Source organism: Papilio machaon, chromosome 5 (assembly GCF_912999745.1).
Source record: "Papilio machaon chromosome 5, ilPapMach1.1, whole genome shotgun sequence".
Lineage (NCBI taxonomy): Eukaryota > Metazoa > Arthropoda > Insecta > Lepidoptera > Papilionidae > Papilio > Papilio machaon.
In genome coordinates this window covers 6,802,588-6,819,416 of record NC_059990.1, presented here as the reverse complement: position 1 = coordinate 6,819,416, position 16,829 = coordinate 6,802,588, and the positions used below count along the sequence as shown (strand labels likewise).

General features: G+C 37.1%; 1 protein-coding gene across 4 annotated transcripts; it reads left to right on the top strand.

Moving 5' to 3' along the window:
- Nucleotides 1–2,953: 2,953 nt before the first annotated feature.
- On the top strand, nucleotides 2,954–15,104 carry LOC106713549 (liprin-beta-1). 4 transcript variants are annotated; one of them, XM_045677891.1, is made up of 13 exons: nucleotides 2,954–3,539; nucleotides 3,845–4,485; nucleotides 5,362–5,535; nucleotides 8,741–8,890; nucleotides 9,127–9,286; nucleotides 10,263–10,437; nucleotides 10,758–10,980; nucleotides 11,600–11,810; nucleotides 12,186–12,386; nucleotides 12,662–12,773; nucleotides 12,925–13,021; nucleotides 13,205–13,301; nucleotides 14,580–15,104. In XM_045677891.1, exons 1-13 carry the CDS (start codon nucleotides 3,269–3,271, stop codon nucleotides 14,633–14,635), a joined length of 2,568 nt encoding a protein of 855 aa, XP_045533847.1. In that variant the 5' UTR covers nucleotides 2,954–3,268; the 3' UTR covers nucleotides 14,636–15,104. The 4 variants fall into 4 exon arrangements, with proteins under 4 accessions (XP_045533847.1, XP_045533848.1, XP_045533846.1 ...); XM_045677892.1 differs by having other exon boundaries at nucleotides 9,127–9,229; nucleotides 13,205–13,318; nucleotides 14,580–15,102; XM_045677890.1 differs by having other exon boundaries at nucleotides 13,205–13,318; nucleotides 14,580–15,102.
- The last annotated feature ends 1,725 nt before the right edge of the window (nucleotides 15,105–16,829 follow it).

Here is a 16,829-nt window from a genome sequence, read left to right as displayed (position 1 = left end):
CCGCAAAAGGCCGTGCCGTTTCCGCCTCCGGACTTCGTTCGATATTACACTTAGTTAGCCATTGTTTCGTTGCAAATCTAATGAAGTTGGTATTTTACTACAGTATTTGCTTGTGTTTGGTTTTCAAAGATTTTTGTTTGTTATTTAGAGCTTAAAATGTTTTGATGTCACTGATATTTAATAGTATTTCCATACTCAAAAGTAATATATTAGTTTATAAAATAATACTGATTGCTAGCGCCTTATAGGAAAAACTAGCAATGAAAGTTTAAAATACAATAACCTCTTGCACTTCGTTAGGCGTCGATTCAAAACTACTAATTAATATTAATATGAAACTGAGTTATTCCAACTTGTAGCGACTATTTTTTACTTTTGAAAAGTCGCGAATAAGCGAGGCCATGCCAGCGAACTTTAATTATACTATCGAAAGCTCTGTTTGAAATACGGGAGACTGCGATAATATTCAGGATGCAGTAACAATTCTTCGAATAAATAAATATCGTTATATTTTTGCCAAGATGGAAAAAAATTCTTCGTTTATTGAAATCAATTTAAAAAAATGTTTGTACAGTTTGTGTTTTATTTATTTTTTAAAGTACCGGCTTACATTTATGTAGTTTGTTGTTGAAGTACTGAAAATGTACATAATATTCTAATATTAAAACACAAATAACATTTAATAACTTGTCTTGTATATCTTAAATGTGTTCAAACTTAAGAATACAGGGAGAGTTTAAAATTCGAAAGTTAAATATACCAGAGCCGGATTTAATCTGTTACACGTGCGCTTGTATATCACGAACATTGGGAGAAAGGAATCTCAGAAGTTTTGTAAACATCGGTGTGGTTCGCTTATTTCAACGGGCAATAATTAAATGGAACAGGGTGTTACTAACGCTGTCGGGTCGTTATATTTATAGTCCTGCTCCGTCTTGGAAGTACATTTGCCGCCTACTGGGTCGCAAGGATGTCTACAGGAGCGCATATTGCCACTTAACTACTCTATTAAATGTTCGAGAAAACGTTTGAACTATTTGACTTGATATTATTACCTAAATTTGTACATGAATATCGATCTGGTAACCTAATGTTCCCTACATTTCACGACATGACTTCAAATATTTTTTGATCGAAAATATTTTCATTGCATAGCGATATCTATTTCTCAGTAAAAAAAGAAAGATATATGTTAAAAATATAAATGGAAAATAAAAGAATGAGTAATTTGTTTTTTTTTTTAATTCTTTGTAAATCGCATTGTAATAACAATGCGCCAACTTCCATGTGACATATTTTGACATCAGTTGGCAACAGCTAGCTGTGAGCAGCGTTGCTTTCGCTTTCGAAACATCTTAATATTACGGGAAGCTTGTTAAATATAGCTCTTAGAACAGAAAAAGTCATTTATGAGTTCATTCTTGTTGTGTATTTACGTGTGTTTGTGTGTGTGAACAAAAGAACGAGTTAACATCGAGTTATTGATTGAATTGAAGAGTGGACGAAGCTGTATCGTTCAGTTTAATAGAAAAATAAATATTGGCTAGAAATTCTCCGTCTGCCTACAAAGGCGGGGAGTCTGTTGCTGTCAAATTCAGGTTAAACTTGCCGTTGTGTTTTATATTTTCTGTTCCAGAGTAACGGAAAAGTTTAACTGCTCGAGTGGTTAACTGCTTTGAAACAAGAAATGCGACCATACGACTTTTTTAACTTAAACAAATTGTTACTATGTACATTTGATTATTTTGTTTAAAATTAAAAAGAAATGTATTCTTCTACACAAGTATTTGGGCACAACGCTGTTTACTTTATTATAGTTTACAATTTCGCAGTGTAAACAATTACCTTAGCTAAGGAAATGTATAATTTATCGATCATCAAACTTACAAACTTCGGCTATTTTCGACTTTACGATCTAGTTAGCCTAAAACTTAAAAGCTGAATTTAACGAGCAAAGATTTAATAACCATAAAAATGGCAATGCATTGAGTTAAATAATATGAAGTTAATGTGTGTGTTTTCCGTAACAATAATATGATATTGGTGATATTCTATACATAGAAATACATATGCATTACGTTACATGAATATAATGTTTCCATTTACAATAAATTGAAATTACATTAATTTAAATCGCACAGACAATTGGACAATTATTTGTGTGTTCCAAAGAAAAAGAAAATAAATTAATAATTCACTCAATTCATTTGGAAAAATCGATACTTTAAATACATTTTCGGTTACGGATCTAATGATGTGAGTTAAAAAAATAGTGATCCATGGAAACACGTGCGTTCGGTAGAATAGCATTAAAATGACGCTTTTATCATATGCTCCAACAAGCGCAGCTGTCGCGTCTATTTCCGTCGAGGGGAGACTTGTCTGATCCCGACTACTCCTAGATCGGAGTGCACCAGCGACAAGCAATAAACGTTCTCTAATGCAACATATCACCCACCCTTACTATTCGAATATATAATGCTATTCGCCTTTAGCTTTTACTTTGTAGTACGTATTTATTATTTTGTTGAGAAGTTTAAAATAGTATTTTTTAATCAAAATACTATGTTTTTTTATGAAAAATATCAAGGAAATTATTCGATCTTCTCAGTAGCGTAATCTAAAAATGGTAGTGCAGTTGATGACTTTGAAAAAAAATTTGTCGCACAGATTCGAGAGGAGACATGAATTGTTTGAATCTTCAAGCTGCAAAAAAGGAAGTGGACATAGAGGAACCAAGCGCACCAATATACTACCCAACACAGCCACCATATAATCCCCAATTTGTTTATGATAATTTTGAACATTTGAGAACTATACACACATGGGGTTTGTATCAAACAGAAGTGTACGCAAAGAGCGCATATGATGAAACTTGTGATCGAGACGACGGAATGCGTCGGTCCCTCTACGAAGGAGTCAACTGCATGTCGGTGAGTGCGAGTGCGCCGGCACCGAGTGGCCCGAGCCGCGTGCAGCACGACGCACGTCTCACACTGCGCTTACGCGTCGTTAGTCGCTACTCGCTACTTGCTGTGTGTTTAACAACTTACATTAAACCTATTCTAATCTCGCCGTATAAATAACATTACTATCGTTTACGTGTGTATAATAAAGTGTTTTCTAACGCCTAGAAACATATTACTTAAAAAAAAAAAAGATCAAAGAGGGAAGGGTGTCCGGAATGCATCAGACGCATGAACCGAGATCTATTTCCGGGCGCAAACGTTAGCCGTGTTCGTACGCGTCGCTCATTTTGAACTAAAACATGCGCGAGCTCGGCCGTGGGGGATCATTCGTGGCGGCCACCATAGCCGCGTTGCACAACCGGTCTGCGGTCGAAAAACACCAAGCCTTCAATTCGCTTCCGGCCGTCGAGAAGATAGCCATCCCCGAGAGACGATCGGAGGATAACTTCTTCGAAGAGCTCTCCCGCCGGACATCCGCCGCCAGCGAGCGTCCTCGGTCGACGGCCTCGGAGGCGTCGGGCCGCGACTCCGCGTCCGTTCAGTCCAGCGAGGAGGCACCCCCGCACGAAAGTACGTAATTCACAATACGCGGACGACTCACTGACGTAGCGTTAGACTGGAATCGGGCCAAACTCTAAAATAGCGCCACGTCTTTGACTCGCTGCTAGTGGACGTCGCGCAGTGTCGTTTGAAGGTGGCCCCATGTCCGATCGCGAGTATCTCACGGAACCCTTGGAGGAGGAGGATGCGCGTGTGGTGGCAGATTACGTGCATCCCGCCATGCGCTCCTACATGTACTCTCCCATGGGTGAGTACTTGACGCTCATGGGGCTGCCCGTAAACGAGCGAGATACTGACATGTTATCTGGTGACAGGCGGCGACTCGGACAGCCCCGATGAAGCCACAGTGAAATGCAAAACATGGACTGACGGAGCGGTGGCTCCGCAGCGCGCTAATTCCTCCGATACTGAGTCCAGCACCACCAGCGATGACGATTCTGAGGAGCACGAGTACGAGACTGGCTGTGGAGACGCCGACTATCACACTTTAACACCAAACAGCCGCAGGGATAACTCGACTCGCTGCGACCATGATTTCAAATGGATGCCAAGCGGAGATATAATGGAAGAAGGGGCCGAAGCTGCGTCGTTAGGGACTCGTCCCGATGATTACAATTCTGCCAGCTTGGACAGAAGACGCCGTAGGACAGGCAGTCGTAGTGATCGCAGTGATAGAGATAGGAAGTCTAGGTCATCGCTGAATAGCAAACCGCCGCAGCACCCGAGCAGCGTGCGCGCCTCCCCGCGACCGCGACGTCCGAGAAACGAGGAAACTCCTCCAGACCTACAGCGGCGATGGAACTCGTACGAGCACTTCCGGTGGCCGGAGGGCGGGTGGTATCCGCCTATGTGCTGGTGCCACGGGCCGCCCGCGCCGCCCCCCTGCTGCATGCACGACCGCGCGTGGCCCTCACACCCCTCACTCCCGCCCATGCCCACCTCGCGATCTTATAAGGTAAATTCGATCCGCGTTCAAACAGGACCCAAATTGTCAATCAGTTTCTAATTGATATGTTTTCGGAATACCAATGTTTGGTTGTTACGTAACGTGTGTTTTTTTTTATTCCGAGGCGATGTTTTAACATAGCTGAGTTTTGTTTTCGTTTTTTTATTTTTTAACATTTAATGTCTTGTCTTATTTTCAATTACCTTTTAATTAATATCAATAACATACAATTATTCTTAATTTAAATAGCCCTTTATGTTATAAAGATGATTGCCATTCGTGCCTAAACTAACGATTTGTGCCATTAAACATCAATCAATAATCGATTACTGTTGATAAAATGTTTTGACTTAATTAATACACTAGCCAAAGTTTGTACAATTCGTTTGTTTGTAATAAATAGATAATATATTTGATCTAAATCAGTTGATGTACAAATTTTAATAATTCTACCACTAGATAGCTTACTATTGACAAATAACATAGGCTACATTTTCAATACCAAGTTTCATGCCAGTATGAGTTTTTCGTATGAAAGTGAACCAGTTTCACTTTACTTCGAAGTATAATTATTTAGGAGAAAAAACATACTAAAACTGGAAAGGGGATCCTTCCTGACGAGTGTAAAACTTTTCAGTACCGACACCAGATTGTGAGTGTAGCCATTATTAATTAGATTATGATAGACTTGTTTAAATGTGAATGTGGATGGTTACATCTGTAGGGGTAGCTCTAGAAAGAGATGGATGGATTACGTGAAAGGTGATATGATTAAGAGACGATCGATACATCAATCTGGATGACAGCAACCTCGTGGGCTAACCGTAGCTAGATTACGATAAAAACAGTGAGATGGTGATGATGATTGACTTGTTTAAATTACAGAATGATGCAGAGGATAGAGTCAGGAGATTGGAAGCTGACAAAGAGAGCTTGCAGTTACAAGTGCAGGTTCTGTCGGAACAGATCGCAGCGCAGACGGAGAAGATGGCGGATTTGGAACGATCCCTTAACGAGACACGACAGAAACTTGACGACACAGAGCAGAGGTTACAGAAGGTTAGTGGTGGATTCAACCTCAACTCTCGAAACATTTATTTTGTCCTTTCTCTCTGAGATAACAGTTTCATAAGTATCGTGTAAGTTGTACTTTGTATCTGTTAAAACTCAAAGGTTATCAAATAGTACAAAGCTTTGGTGTTTTATCAGTCATTGACTTCATTTTTTATGTGTTTCATTAGACTTTTCACTCGCTTTCAACCTAACAATAATCCTAACAATAACAATCATATAAGTAGAGAAAAGTAATATAACTATAGGACGTTGCATATTTCACTATGGTCTCTGGTCCTATCGACTTCCTTCAATAATAACCAACAAGAATTGATTTATCAGTATGATTGACTATTGAACATCTTAAAATGAGAGTCGTAATCGTTAAAGAATAAATATTATCGATTAGTTAAGGACAAAGAAATTATTTGCACACCGGGAGTTCCGTTAGCCTCGCCAAATTGACGCCATAAAGCGTTTAGGTCTTTAGCATTCGGCCTACATCGCGACAGTACGGTTATTGAATAAACATGATTGGTGTGGGCTGCGCAATTTCCATTGCCACTACTATGCCTTGTCTCGTTACAATGTGAACGATTTTAAGCCTAACTGCCGATTAGTGGTTATTGTCGGTGCTGCATTGACAATGACATCTTAGATTTATTGTCGGATATAGTAGTATTGAAGATGTTCTATTTTTCTATTTGTAGTACGATATGCGTCATTGTTATTTTGTCAATTATAAGGCGATAGTAAACCTTTTTATAGATATGAGAAAGATGATGTTATGTTTGCTGGTACAGTCCTGCAGTTAGCACCAGCAAACTAAATATCCTTGTCGACTACATTCAGTCTATTTGACCACACGTGTAGCTATTCTTGCGTCTGTTTAGATTGCACAAGCACAAGTTAAATTATCAATTTCCTTGTAAAGCATGTTATCCATGATTATTTGTAGAATGTTTGTGAGGTTACAAACGTGGGCATATGTGTTGTGGACGCAAATGATCTGTGAATGGGTTTGTTGATTGCTCGTACGTTATAATTTAAGTCTCTACATCCCTGGTCACAGCGCTTTGAGAGACTCACTAATATGGATACTACAAACCATGCACTAATCAGAAGTCGGTCTGAAATAAGATAATAGGACGAACGAGCAGCAAGGCACTAAATATAAGGACGTTATTTTCTATCCATTTACTGAGTGAATAAGACCATTTACTAGTAATAAATAAGACCAACCTCTTCCCTTTCTAGAATTGAGTAGATCCACATTTCAATGGTTGATTTAAAGTTTTACAGTATTTTTATAATAATCCATAGAGGTTTATTTAAGCCCGTTCATTCGTCTTTTCACTCGTAACGTAATCTACTTTTTCCGCACCCCAACAGCTTAAAGAATAGGATGAGGGTTTTATCTTTTTTTATTATTTGAACCTACCGCAGCGGAGTGCTGTGGTGGATTATGATTCTTTTAGATTTTCTCAGCGGTGTTTTATTGCAGATACATGTTGAAAACTTTCTATTTTGTATTGAACGGAATATCTTGCACATCGCATACAGTACACGAAGAAAATCAATGTGATCATGTTATAATAATAGATGTTGATAGAATTTTATCAGAAAACAAAAGGGTACATGAAACCCTTGAATGCAAAAACCTATTGTCTGTCACAGAATAGTACTTTACACAACGTTACAATGTGGCCTCCTTGATGTTAATAGTAATTAATTTTACAGGAACTTTATTGTAACAAAACCAATTGGTATACGTATTTTACGATACAATGATAGCAAGCATGATATCTTTTGAGATTCCAAAGTGCTAAATAATATAAAAGCGTTTAACCTAATTACCAGTAGATAAATCGACTTTTTGTCTATATTTATAGATTCCTATATTTGTGCGTAAATTAAAAATAATGTATGTATAGAGTTAGAATATAACATGTGCGCATCGTATGTTTTGCCTTGGCTTGCTTGCGGTCGGCCTATTGATACTCGTGTTGTCGGGAATAAAACTGACAAGGCCACGTTATCTTGAGTCTTACCAGACTACCAATTGATTTTTTAGACAGCCAACTTCTATTGCTGGGCCGATGTTTCATCGTACATTTTATTTGAGTTTTTTTCTACACATAGTGCGTAACTCGGGATTCATCAGTACATTGACTTTACGCCATTGTAAACATTTATTTCAACGTTTTTTTTTAGTTTAAACTGCTACGAAAATTGTACATGTCAATTGTCGTGTATTTTAAATATAAATACTTTTTAATTTTTATAATCATTGTAATGAAACATTATAGTGTTTGCAGATGAATAAGAAATATTTTATCTATGTCTATTTCAGATCTCAGAGATTTTTATTTCATAGTTAAAATTAGATGTCTAATAATCAGAGGATAAATATTGAAAGTTAGAAACGATTTATATTTTTGTCGGTTCGTTTTATAATAAAAGTAAGGAAGAATGAATTTCTTTACGCCTCTCCATATCCGTTTATTGCGCCACCTACGTACATTAGCCAGACGCGTTCCTTATTAATCCCTGAGATAAACGTAGCTATAAAATGTATCATAGTGTTCCCTACCTACAAAATGTATACCTACGTCGAAACGTACTGTTTACATTAAAAACTTTCGAAACATTACCGTTTGTTATGTTTACTTTTAACACGTACCATCATTAGGTAACGTAAACTATTGCTATTTTAATTTTAGGGCTTACTACCCAGTATTTCACAGGCTTGCAGTGTTTTATGTTCCCATTTAACTATCATATTACCCATAAAGTATGCACTTTATGTCTATTTTGGCTATTCGCCGAGCAGAACATGACCCCCTTTATTTATACCCTATACTGATGTTATCGGCCAAATGTGCAACTTTTATTTTACTGACCTGGATGTTACGCATATTTCTTTCCTTGTTGTTGCAAACATCGTTATACAAGTGGAAACTTTTATAAAGTCCATATCCAATGAAATACTACATTTTACAGTTAGCCATTTTAATAGATACATTTTACTTTATATTATTCAAGTATTTATTAATATATCTCGGGAGTTTTTAGTGTTTTTTGTATTCAATGATTTTTTCCTTTATTGTTGGGAGTTAAAAACATACCCGAAAGAATGCAACAACCCGTCAGTTGCATACTTTAACTTTGTCTTCGTAAAGATAACAAAATTGAAAATTATTATTTACAGGAGATGCTGTCACGATCATCATTGGAAACACAAAAGCTAGAACTCCTTTCAAAGCTAAGTGAAGTCAGATTACGAGTGGTAGAGCGAGGCGTTCTAGAACGTTCTCCGCCTCCCGACGCTGCGCCGCTACCACGACCAGCTCCGCCCAGGGTAAGGACAGTATGCCTGCAACTGCAATGAATGTAGGCTCACATCCTGATCTAAAAATTTTGCGTAACTTATTTATCGTTGTTTTCTGAGACCAAAATGTCTGTATAAAACATATGGTCATCCCTCTCATTATCTTTGTCAAATTAGAGATAACAATATATTTTATACAAAGATTTTGGTCTTCGGAATTTGAATTGAATTGAAACCAATTTCTTAAACAATATTTACGATTGCAGACACCGCCAGCTAACTACGGGCGTCAGATCGAGCGCAACACGCACCTCTACTCATCATTACCTCGCTCCTCGGTGCTGACGTCAGAGGCTCGCGTCGCGTTCGGTAAACAGAACAACATGGTGGTGGCGCGCGGCCGCGGACACTCGGTGCCCAATCTAGGTGCAGCGCACGAGCATGCGATTATCATACTTCTCCTCATAATCATAAGGCACAATTTAGCCTTTCCCTTAAAAAGTGATATGACACTAAGGGATTTATTTTAGCTTTTTTAAATAGTGCCCTATGCCCTATTTTAAATATTTTCGACTTTAATTTTGCTTCAGATTACATCGATATTTTAATTTATTTTTCTCCATTTTGTTTTATGCAATTTAAACATTGTGATAACTACTCCCAGCAAAACGAAGAGTAGTTTTAAATTTTTACTTTTCAAATATGGAGATTTTTTTACAATATATTTTGAAATGACCCCCGTGTACCCTATGTCCGCGTCCTCGCATATATTAATTTAATTATTTTTAGTTTTACTGCTAACAATATTTGCTTTTTATCTAATTTCCAAGTTCTACATGCTTCCTAAGGTTTTCTTGCTGCATGCTTCCTGCTTAAATGTTGTGAGTATTGTGATCGTATGTTTTGTTAAAACTATATGTTACTAGCTGTCGTCCGCGACTCCGTCCGCGTATTATTAAAAAAAACGTAATAAGTAACTTATTTGTTCTTCCAGATTATCTTCTACATCTGTACCAAATTTCATCAAAATCCGTTCCGAGCCGTTCCGGAGATACCTTCTAACAAACATCTATTTAAACATTTTAATTTATAATATTAGTAAATGAGTATTACTTGGGTACTATGATAGATGTCTTGTTGACGTCACATAGCGTTTGTTTTTTCAGGTTACAAAAGTGTAAAGTTTTATTATTTATTAAATTGCTTACATAATTAAAAAGGTTAAACGCACGATGCTCGGTGCTTATTTGTGCATGTTACATTAATGGTTATACTTTAAAAAAAATAAAAATTTAGAAATGGATGTTTAAATTGTTTTATAATAACGGCAAAAGATTTTGTTTATTCGAGATTTGTCTATTTGTTTTTTTTTTTTTGATGAAAGTTATATGATGATTTCTAGCTGAAAAAGAAGAGGCGGTACCTCGAGGTAGTCCCTCGCCGTCTCTACGTGAGGTGCGCGCTCGTCTCGGCAGCGGGGGAGGGGGCGGAGGAGGGGGCGTGCGTCTGGAGGGGGACGAGTTCGCGAGGGGGGGACTGCGCGCCTCCGCCCCGCGCAGGGTAAATACACTGCCAAGGTAGGGTACATATATACGATACTGACAGATTAAATGTTGTGACACTGACCGGTGAAATAACACGATTTCATTGAAAATAGACAACTTGGAATAAATTCTGTGAAGTCAAATTTTATTTTCCTTTCCTTTCCAGCAGGATAATTTGATTTGAGTAAAGTAATATTTTCTTTAACTATGCGTTTCCCTCCTCTGTCAATGAAGGTAACGCATCTGTAACAGTATTTATATGTCTATTTGAAGCGTTAACTTCGCTATTATAACACCAATCAAATCTCATCTGTTCAATATGTGACTGGAAACTTTTATTTCTTGTTTTGTAGACAAACAAGAGATATACGCGAGTGGGACTGTGAGATGACATGCCAGTGGCTGGAGGGTATGGGGCTGGAGTCTTACGTGAGTGCGGCGCGCGCGTGGCTCGGCGCAGCCCCCGACTCGCGCGGAGTACTCGCCAACGCATCACATGCTACCATAGAGAAGGAGCTCGCCATCAAACATCCCATGCACAAGAAGAAGATTATACTTGCCGTTACTGATCTAATGGTATCTTAATAAGTCTTCTGATCTATTACTATATTTAATCATCATCAGCTCACTATACGTCCTCATTGAGGGGCTCGGAACCTTTTTATTTTTTATAGTCAGGAAATGCATTTACGCACGCCTACGCCGGGCTTGTACAATGGCGTAGGGAGTGTGGGACTTGCCACAGAAGGTGACTGGAATACCCACTAAAACCTGACTGCCCTCTAACGCATTATGGCGGGCGCCACGGGAACGCTTTAGCTTTTTTCCGTGGCCCCGCCTGATGGGTGAATAGGCCTTAGTCAACCACAGCTAACTGCGGGTTGACTTCACATATATCATTGAATTTCTTCTCAGATCACCATAAGAACGTCGGATAAATGTACATATCGAGGGGTGAAAGGCTATTTGTTTTAAGCGACATTTTTTGCGAATTTTTCTGATTCTGAATATATATATATATAAGTCAATGTTGCAACAAATGTCGCTTAAAACAAATAGCCTTTCACCCCTCGATATGTGAATCGAAAAACACATTGACACATGGCGGGATTCAAACCCAGGACCTGCTGATTGCAAGTCAAGTAACCCCTGAGCCACCGACGCTCATTCGTTCATAGAGGATTGTGTGTCGTAGGGAGGTCATGGAGACCCGTTGCTGAGCAAAGCTGGCTCGCTGGACACAGCTTGGGCGCTGCGCTGGCTGGAGGACGCGGGAGTGTGCGGTGCGCGGGGCGCTGCTGCGGATGCTGCGCTGGATGGCCGCCTGCTGCATCGTCTCACTCACAACGAGCTGCACACACATCTGCGTGTCACACATGCACTGCACGCTCTCTCTATACGACGAGGTTATAACACATTCTTTCACTTTGTATCTCATGTGTTGCTCGAAACTATGCTCTATATCTGTGCCAAATTTCATTGAAATTCATTCAGTCGTTCTGAAAATACAGTCTGACAAATATCCATCCATCCATCCATTTATAAAAGTAAGAGATAACTTTTTTATGTTCTGATGATCTTGTTATGTTGATCCAATAATTATTTTAAATGTACTTTACACATTAGTACCAATAAAATTACTCGATGTTTTAAATGAAATCTCAAATCGATACTTAGTTCTGCCATATCTAATTTTTAAAATGCCCCAGTTCCACTTTTATCCATCATAATAATACTTGCAATTGTAATCTTGTTGGTAATAATTATATGTTCTTTTACAGGTATCCAAGTGTTGCGGGAGAACGAATTCAACCCGGAGACTATGGTGAGGCGTGCGGCGGAGGGCGAAGCGCCCGCAGTGGAGGGCGAAGCACCCTCTGAGCGCGCGCCCGCAGACCTCGCGCGGTGGTCCTCACACCGCGTCATGCAGTGGCTCAAAGAGATAGACCTCGCGGAGTACGCACCTAACCTTCGGGGAGCAGGTATTTTATAGCTTAATCGCCACTAGGTTTTTTTACGGCACTAATATTTTTTTTTTATCTTACAAATATTATAAATACGAAATTTTAGATGGATGGATGGATGGATGTTTGTTAGAAGGTACATGATAAAATTTGGCACAGATGCGGAACATAATCTGAAAGAACACAAAAGCTAATTATTGGTATTTTTTTATTCCGCGCAAACGAAGTCGCGTGCGACAGCTAGTTTTGCTAAAGTTTTTATTTAATTTCGTACACGTCGATGTTGTGTGCAGGTGTACATGGAGGTTTGATGTTGTTGGAGCCAAGATTCACAGCGGAACTTTTGGCCGCGCTGCTCAACATCCCCGCCAACAAGACGCTGCTGCGCCGACATCTCACACAAAGGTCCTTTACCACTCACTAATATTCATTTACCCTTATATTATTGCAACGTGATATCAAATAGCTTTTGAAATGTTCTCATTTATTTCGCAGATATTTTTACTACTATAATTAATTTATTTAATATTAAATGATTGATACATTTATATAACAGGTTTAACGATTTACTCGGTCGAGAAGTGATACAACAGAAACGCAACGCGGAACAAACACTAGGCTATCAGCCGCTCACAGCAACTACCAAATATAAGGTACAACAATAAATCTATCTCATTATCTTATTTCTTACTACATTATGTATTCGAAATTTTGTATGGATGGATGTATGTATGGATGTTTCTAACCAAGTAACTTCAGAATTGAATAGATTATAGTGTGAAATAATGTCTGTGGTAAAAATTCCATATTTACTTCAACAAAGAGTTGTAATGCAGGTACCAAAGAAGAGCCAGTTCTCGTTGAAGCGCAAGAAGAGCCGCGAGGAGTTGGAGCTGTGCGAGCTGGTCTGTCCGCTGCGGGAAGACGCATCAGGTGACACCGCCTCGCCCGTGAGTCTGCACCACTAACATACTAACCCACCACCACCACCACCCACCACCACCCACCATCACCACACACCTAGCTCTGTTATACTTAGGAAAGTATAGTTTGGTAAACAAGTGTATTTAACTAGCGGTCGCCCGCGACTCCGTCAGTGCAGAATTTTAAAAATTGTAGTCTAAAATATACCCCCCTACATCAGCTACCTTCCCGTCTAAGTAAGCAAAGTGGCGAACAAACGCCGCCTTGCGGAGAGACATACAGACAGAATTTTTTTTTTTTCAATATTATATTCAGACACTCCAATTTTATTAATATGTATAGATTATACATATTATCGTGGTATGGGCATGTTATGAGGAGGGAAGAACGTTAAGTATGAGTGTGGAGGTACACCGGTAGAAGTAGATCTAGGAAGAGATGGATGGATTGCGTGAAAGGTGACATGATCAAGAAGGGGGTGACAATAGAGATGACGGCAGACAGATTGATTTGGAGGACGAAAACCTGGTGCACCGACCCTACGTACGTAGGACAAGGTCAAGGAGATGATGATGTATAGATCAATTAATTTTTATTATTTATTTAAATTAAAAGTTAGTTGCCCCGCGACGTCGATCGCGGGAAATTAGAAAAATCTTGTAATAAATATAGCCTATTTAAAGTTTTCAAATTGGATCAGTAGTTTCGAAGTCTATTGCAATCCAAACAAACAAACAAATCTTTTCTCTTTATAATATTAGTACAGTTAGTATGAGAAGATAGAAGAGCTGCGTGTTAATTAAAAAAAAATATTTTCACAATTATGATGAATTAACATGTTTTATTTATTGATTCTAGTTTATTATCCACCAGAGTTAGCAAAATGTCGATGTTTTTAGTTTCGGTAAACTTTTTTATTCCTTTGTTCATTGCACAATCTTAAATCTTTTTATGCATCGTAGAATTAGTTTTTGGTGTTTGTTTTTAATAACAATTTTAACATGGGTTTTTGTTCTATGGTTTTGGTTTTGCTTTATTTTTGTTTAAGCGGTATTTGGAATGTAAATAGCAAAACATTTTATTAATTTTACACATACTCTTGTTTTAAAACTATTAAAAAAATTTATGTTAAATCTATTTTATTTTTTTGTAAGATTTATTTTGGTTAAAGATATCCATGCGGGTTGATTTTGGGTTTGATTTCCAACATTCGATATGTACAGTGATGAAATATATATCTTTAAAAATCTGCTTATATTTTACCAAAAACCAATAAAATATGTACAGATGATGAGAGCAAAGTCAGTAGCAGTCGTAGAGTCGGGTGTCTGTCCCCCGCGTGATGAGAGTCGCGCACAATAACGTCTGCGACCAGTCTCGCTCAGCGCTCTCGCCGGCGAGACTGTGCTGTGACTCCGCACCGCACACATCACACCACAGGTAACGCCCATTTGCAGCTACACTTTAACTGTTCCCACTCAGAGTCAAGCACTAAAGGAGCTCCTCGGTATATATGTCTCATGGTAAATTTGTGAGGCAGTTAATTGTGTATCCGAACAGTGTCAGTTATTGAGTTAAAAAGTGTTGGACGTGAATCCGAACTTTTTTGACAGTTAACGAAAATTAATCCGTGTTGGATGTGTATCCGAACTGTCATTGAAATGTTATACACGTATCGAACGAGTATCCGAATGTTTGTCACAAAATTAACGTGTTATTTGAGAACTTTAAATAAAGCTATAGTGTGTTTTAAATTTCAAACGATTTTACTGCATCGTTATTGATTTGTATTTAAACTAAATAAATACACATATATGTTAATTTAATTTAATTGCTATTAACAAGCAAGAATAGTATCTAAACTGGCAACTCTATTAAAGACGAGGCTATGTTTTGGACATTATTTAAAAATGTAATATAACTGTAATGTAATTTTGATATTTTAATTTATTTTAGGCATGTTTTATTTTTAAATCACGATTTATTAACTTAATTTTGACAAGTGCAGCTTTCAATTTTTCTTGTGACTTATATTTATGTGGTTGAATTTGGTAGCTAGCTTTGATATCAAAGAATATTTTGTAGGTTTCGTTTTAACCTCTAATGTCGGTGCTGAGTTTTATGAAATATATTGATTGATGTATTATTTTATTAAATTAGAGCAATTAGTTGTTCGGAGTGTAAAATTATCTATAAGAAATTTAAAAAATATCACCGAAGTCTCTTACTGCCAAATACAATGTAATGAATTTACCGATTTATAGTTGATAAGAACAAACGATGTTATATATTAAAAGATTATAATATAAATTATAAAAAATTATGTTAAGTAATTTAAATATCTCAACATGTATCTCGATATAAACAATAAAGCTGTTTAAAGCAATAGACATTCCAACAAATTTTATAATGCCATTTCTATTCATTAGATTCAGTTAGCAAATGTTGTTACATATAATTCTTTAACATAGCTGTTAATAACAATAGGGATGATCGATGTTAGGAAATATATTTATCGATATCGATTTAGAAAAAAGCGTCAATACTCCTGGTTTGAATTCGCTGATACAATATATTGATTAATCGAATAATTAAGAATACTGCACATTAATGAAGTAAATTCCTCTGGTTATTTCCTGAAATCTCACATCGATATCGGTGTGTCGAAAAATGTTATTTTTTTTACTCGTACATTGACTTCTTTTTATAAAATCATTGATCATCCCTAAACTGAAATAAGCACTAATTAAATAATTCTGTTAGTAATATAATATGTAGTGTTGTTACTAATACAGTACTTAGTACAATATAATAGTGGTTTATAAATTAAAATATGACTGAAGTGCGACAATATTTAAACTGACTTTTTCCGCGAGTTTTTCTTAGTATTCGTAAGATTACGAGTTGTTTATACATGATGTAGACAACGTTGAGTTTACTGAGTTTTTCATTGTTAGAGTTTGAGAACTTGTATTTATACTGTATGAAATTCAATACTAATAGAAGATATTTATCATAAGGTGGCGATATGTAATCGCCTAATATATGGCAATGGTTTGGTCTAAGGATTTTCGTGATTGGACTTTAAGGATGAGGGGCGTTTGACTGCAACTAGCTAAAGAATTACTTCTGTGTACTACTTGATTTTATGATGAGTACATTTATCAAATACGAGATTTAATGTTCGTATTTCTTCTATTAATTAGATTTAATTGTATTATTATTTTAAGTGAAATTTGACACAGTATATTTAACATGGAGAAGTGTATAAAGATAATTTTATTCAAAATAAAAAAACAAAAAAAAATATCTATTTTATGTGGAAATATAAATGGCTTGTTTCATATCGCGTTATTAAACTTTTACCAAAAATCTTTAGTCGTATTCTACATATGTACCAAAATCATAAGATCAAACAAATTACTGTTTGGTTTATTAAATTTATATATAAAGAAAATGCTGTTTAAGTCAAACGCTCCTTTAACTAAAGAAATAATCTGATTCGTACACTTCATGAGTTGTCATTTTATACTAAAT

Bases quoted from the DNA above. Each gene is read 5' to 3' on its own strand.
- LOC106713549 (XM_045677890.1), top strand. From the start codon at position 3,269: ATGCGCGAGCTCGGCCGTGGGGGATCATTCGTGGCGGCCACCATAGCC. The intron at 9,287-10,262 runs GTGCAGCGCACG...GATGATTTCTAG, and splicing joins ACACTCGGTGCCCAATCTAG to CTGAAAAAGAAGAGGCGGTA. The intron at 12,387-12,661 runs GTATTTTATAGC...TGTTGTGTGCAG, and splicing joins ACCTAACCTTCGGGGAGCAG to GTGTACATGGAGGTTTGATG.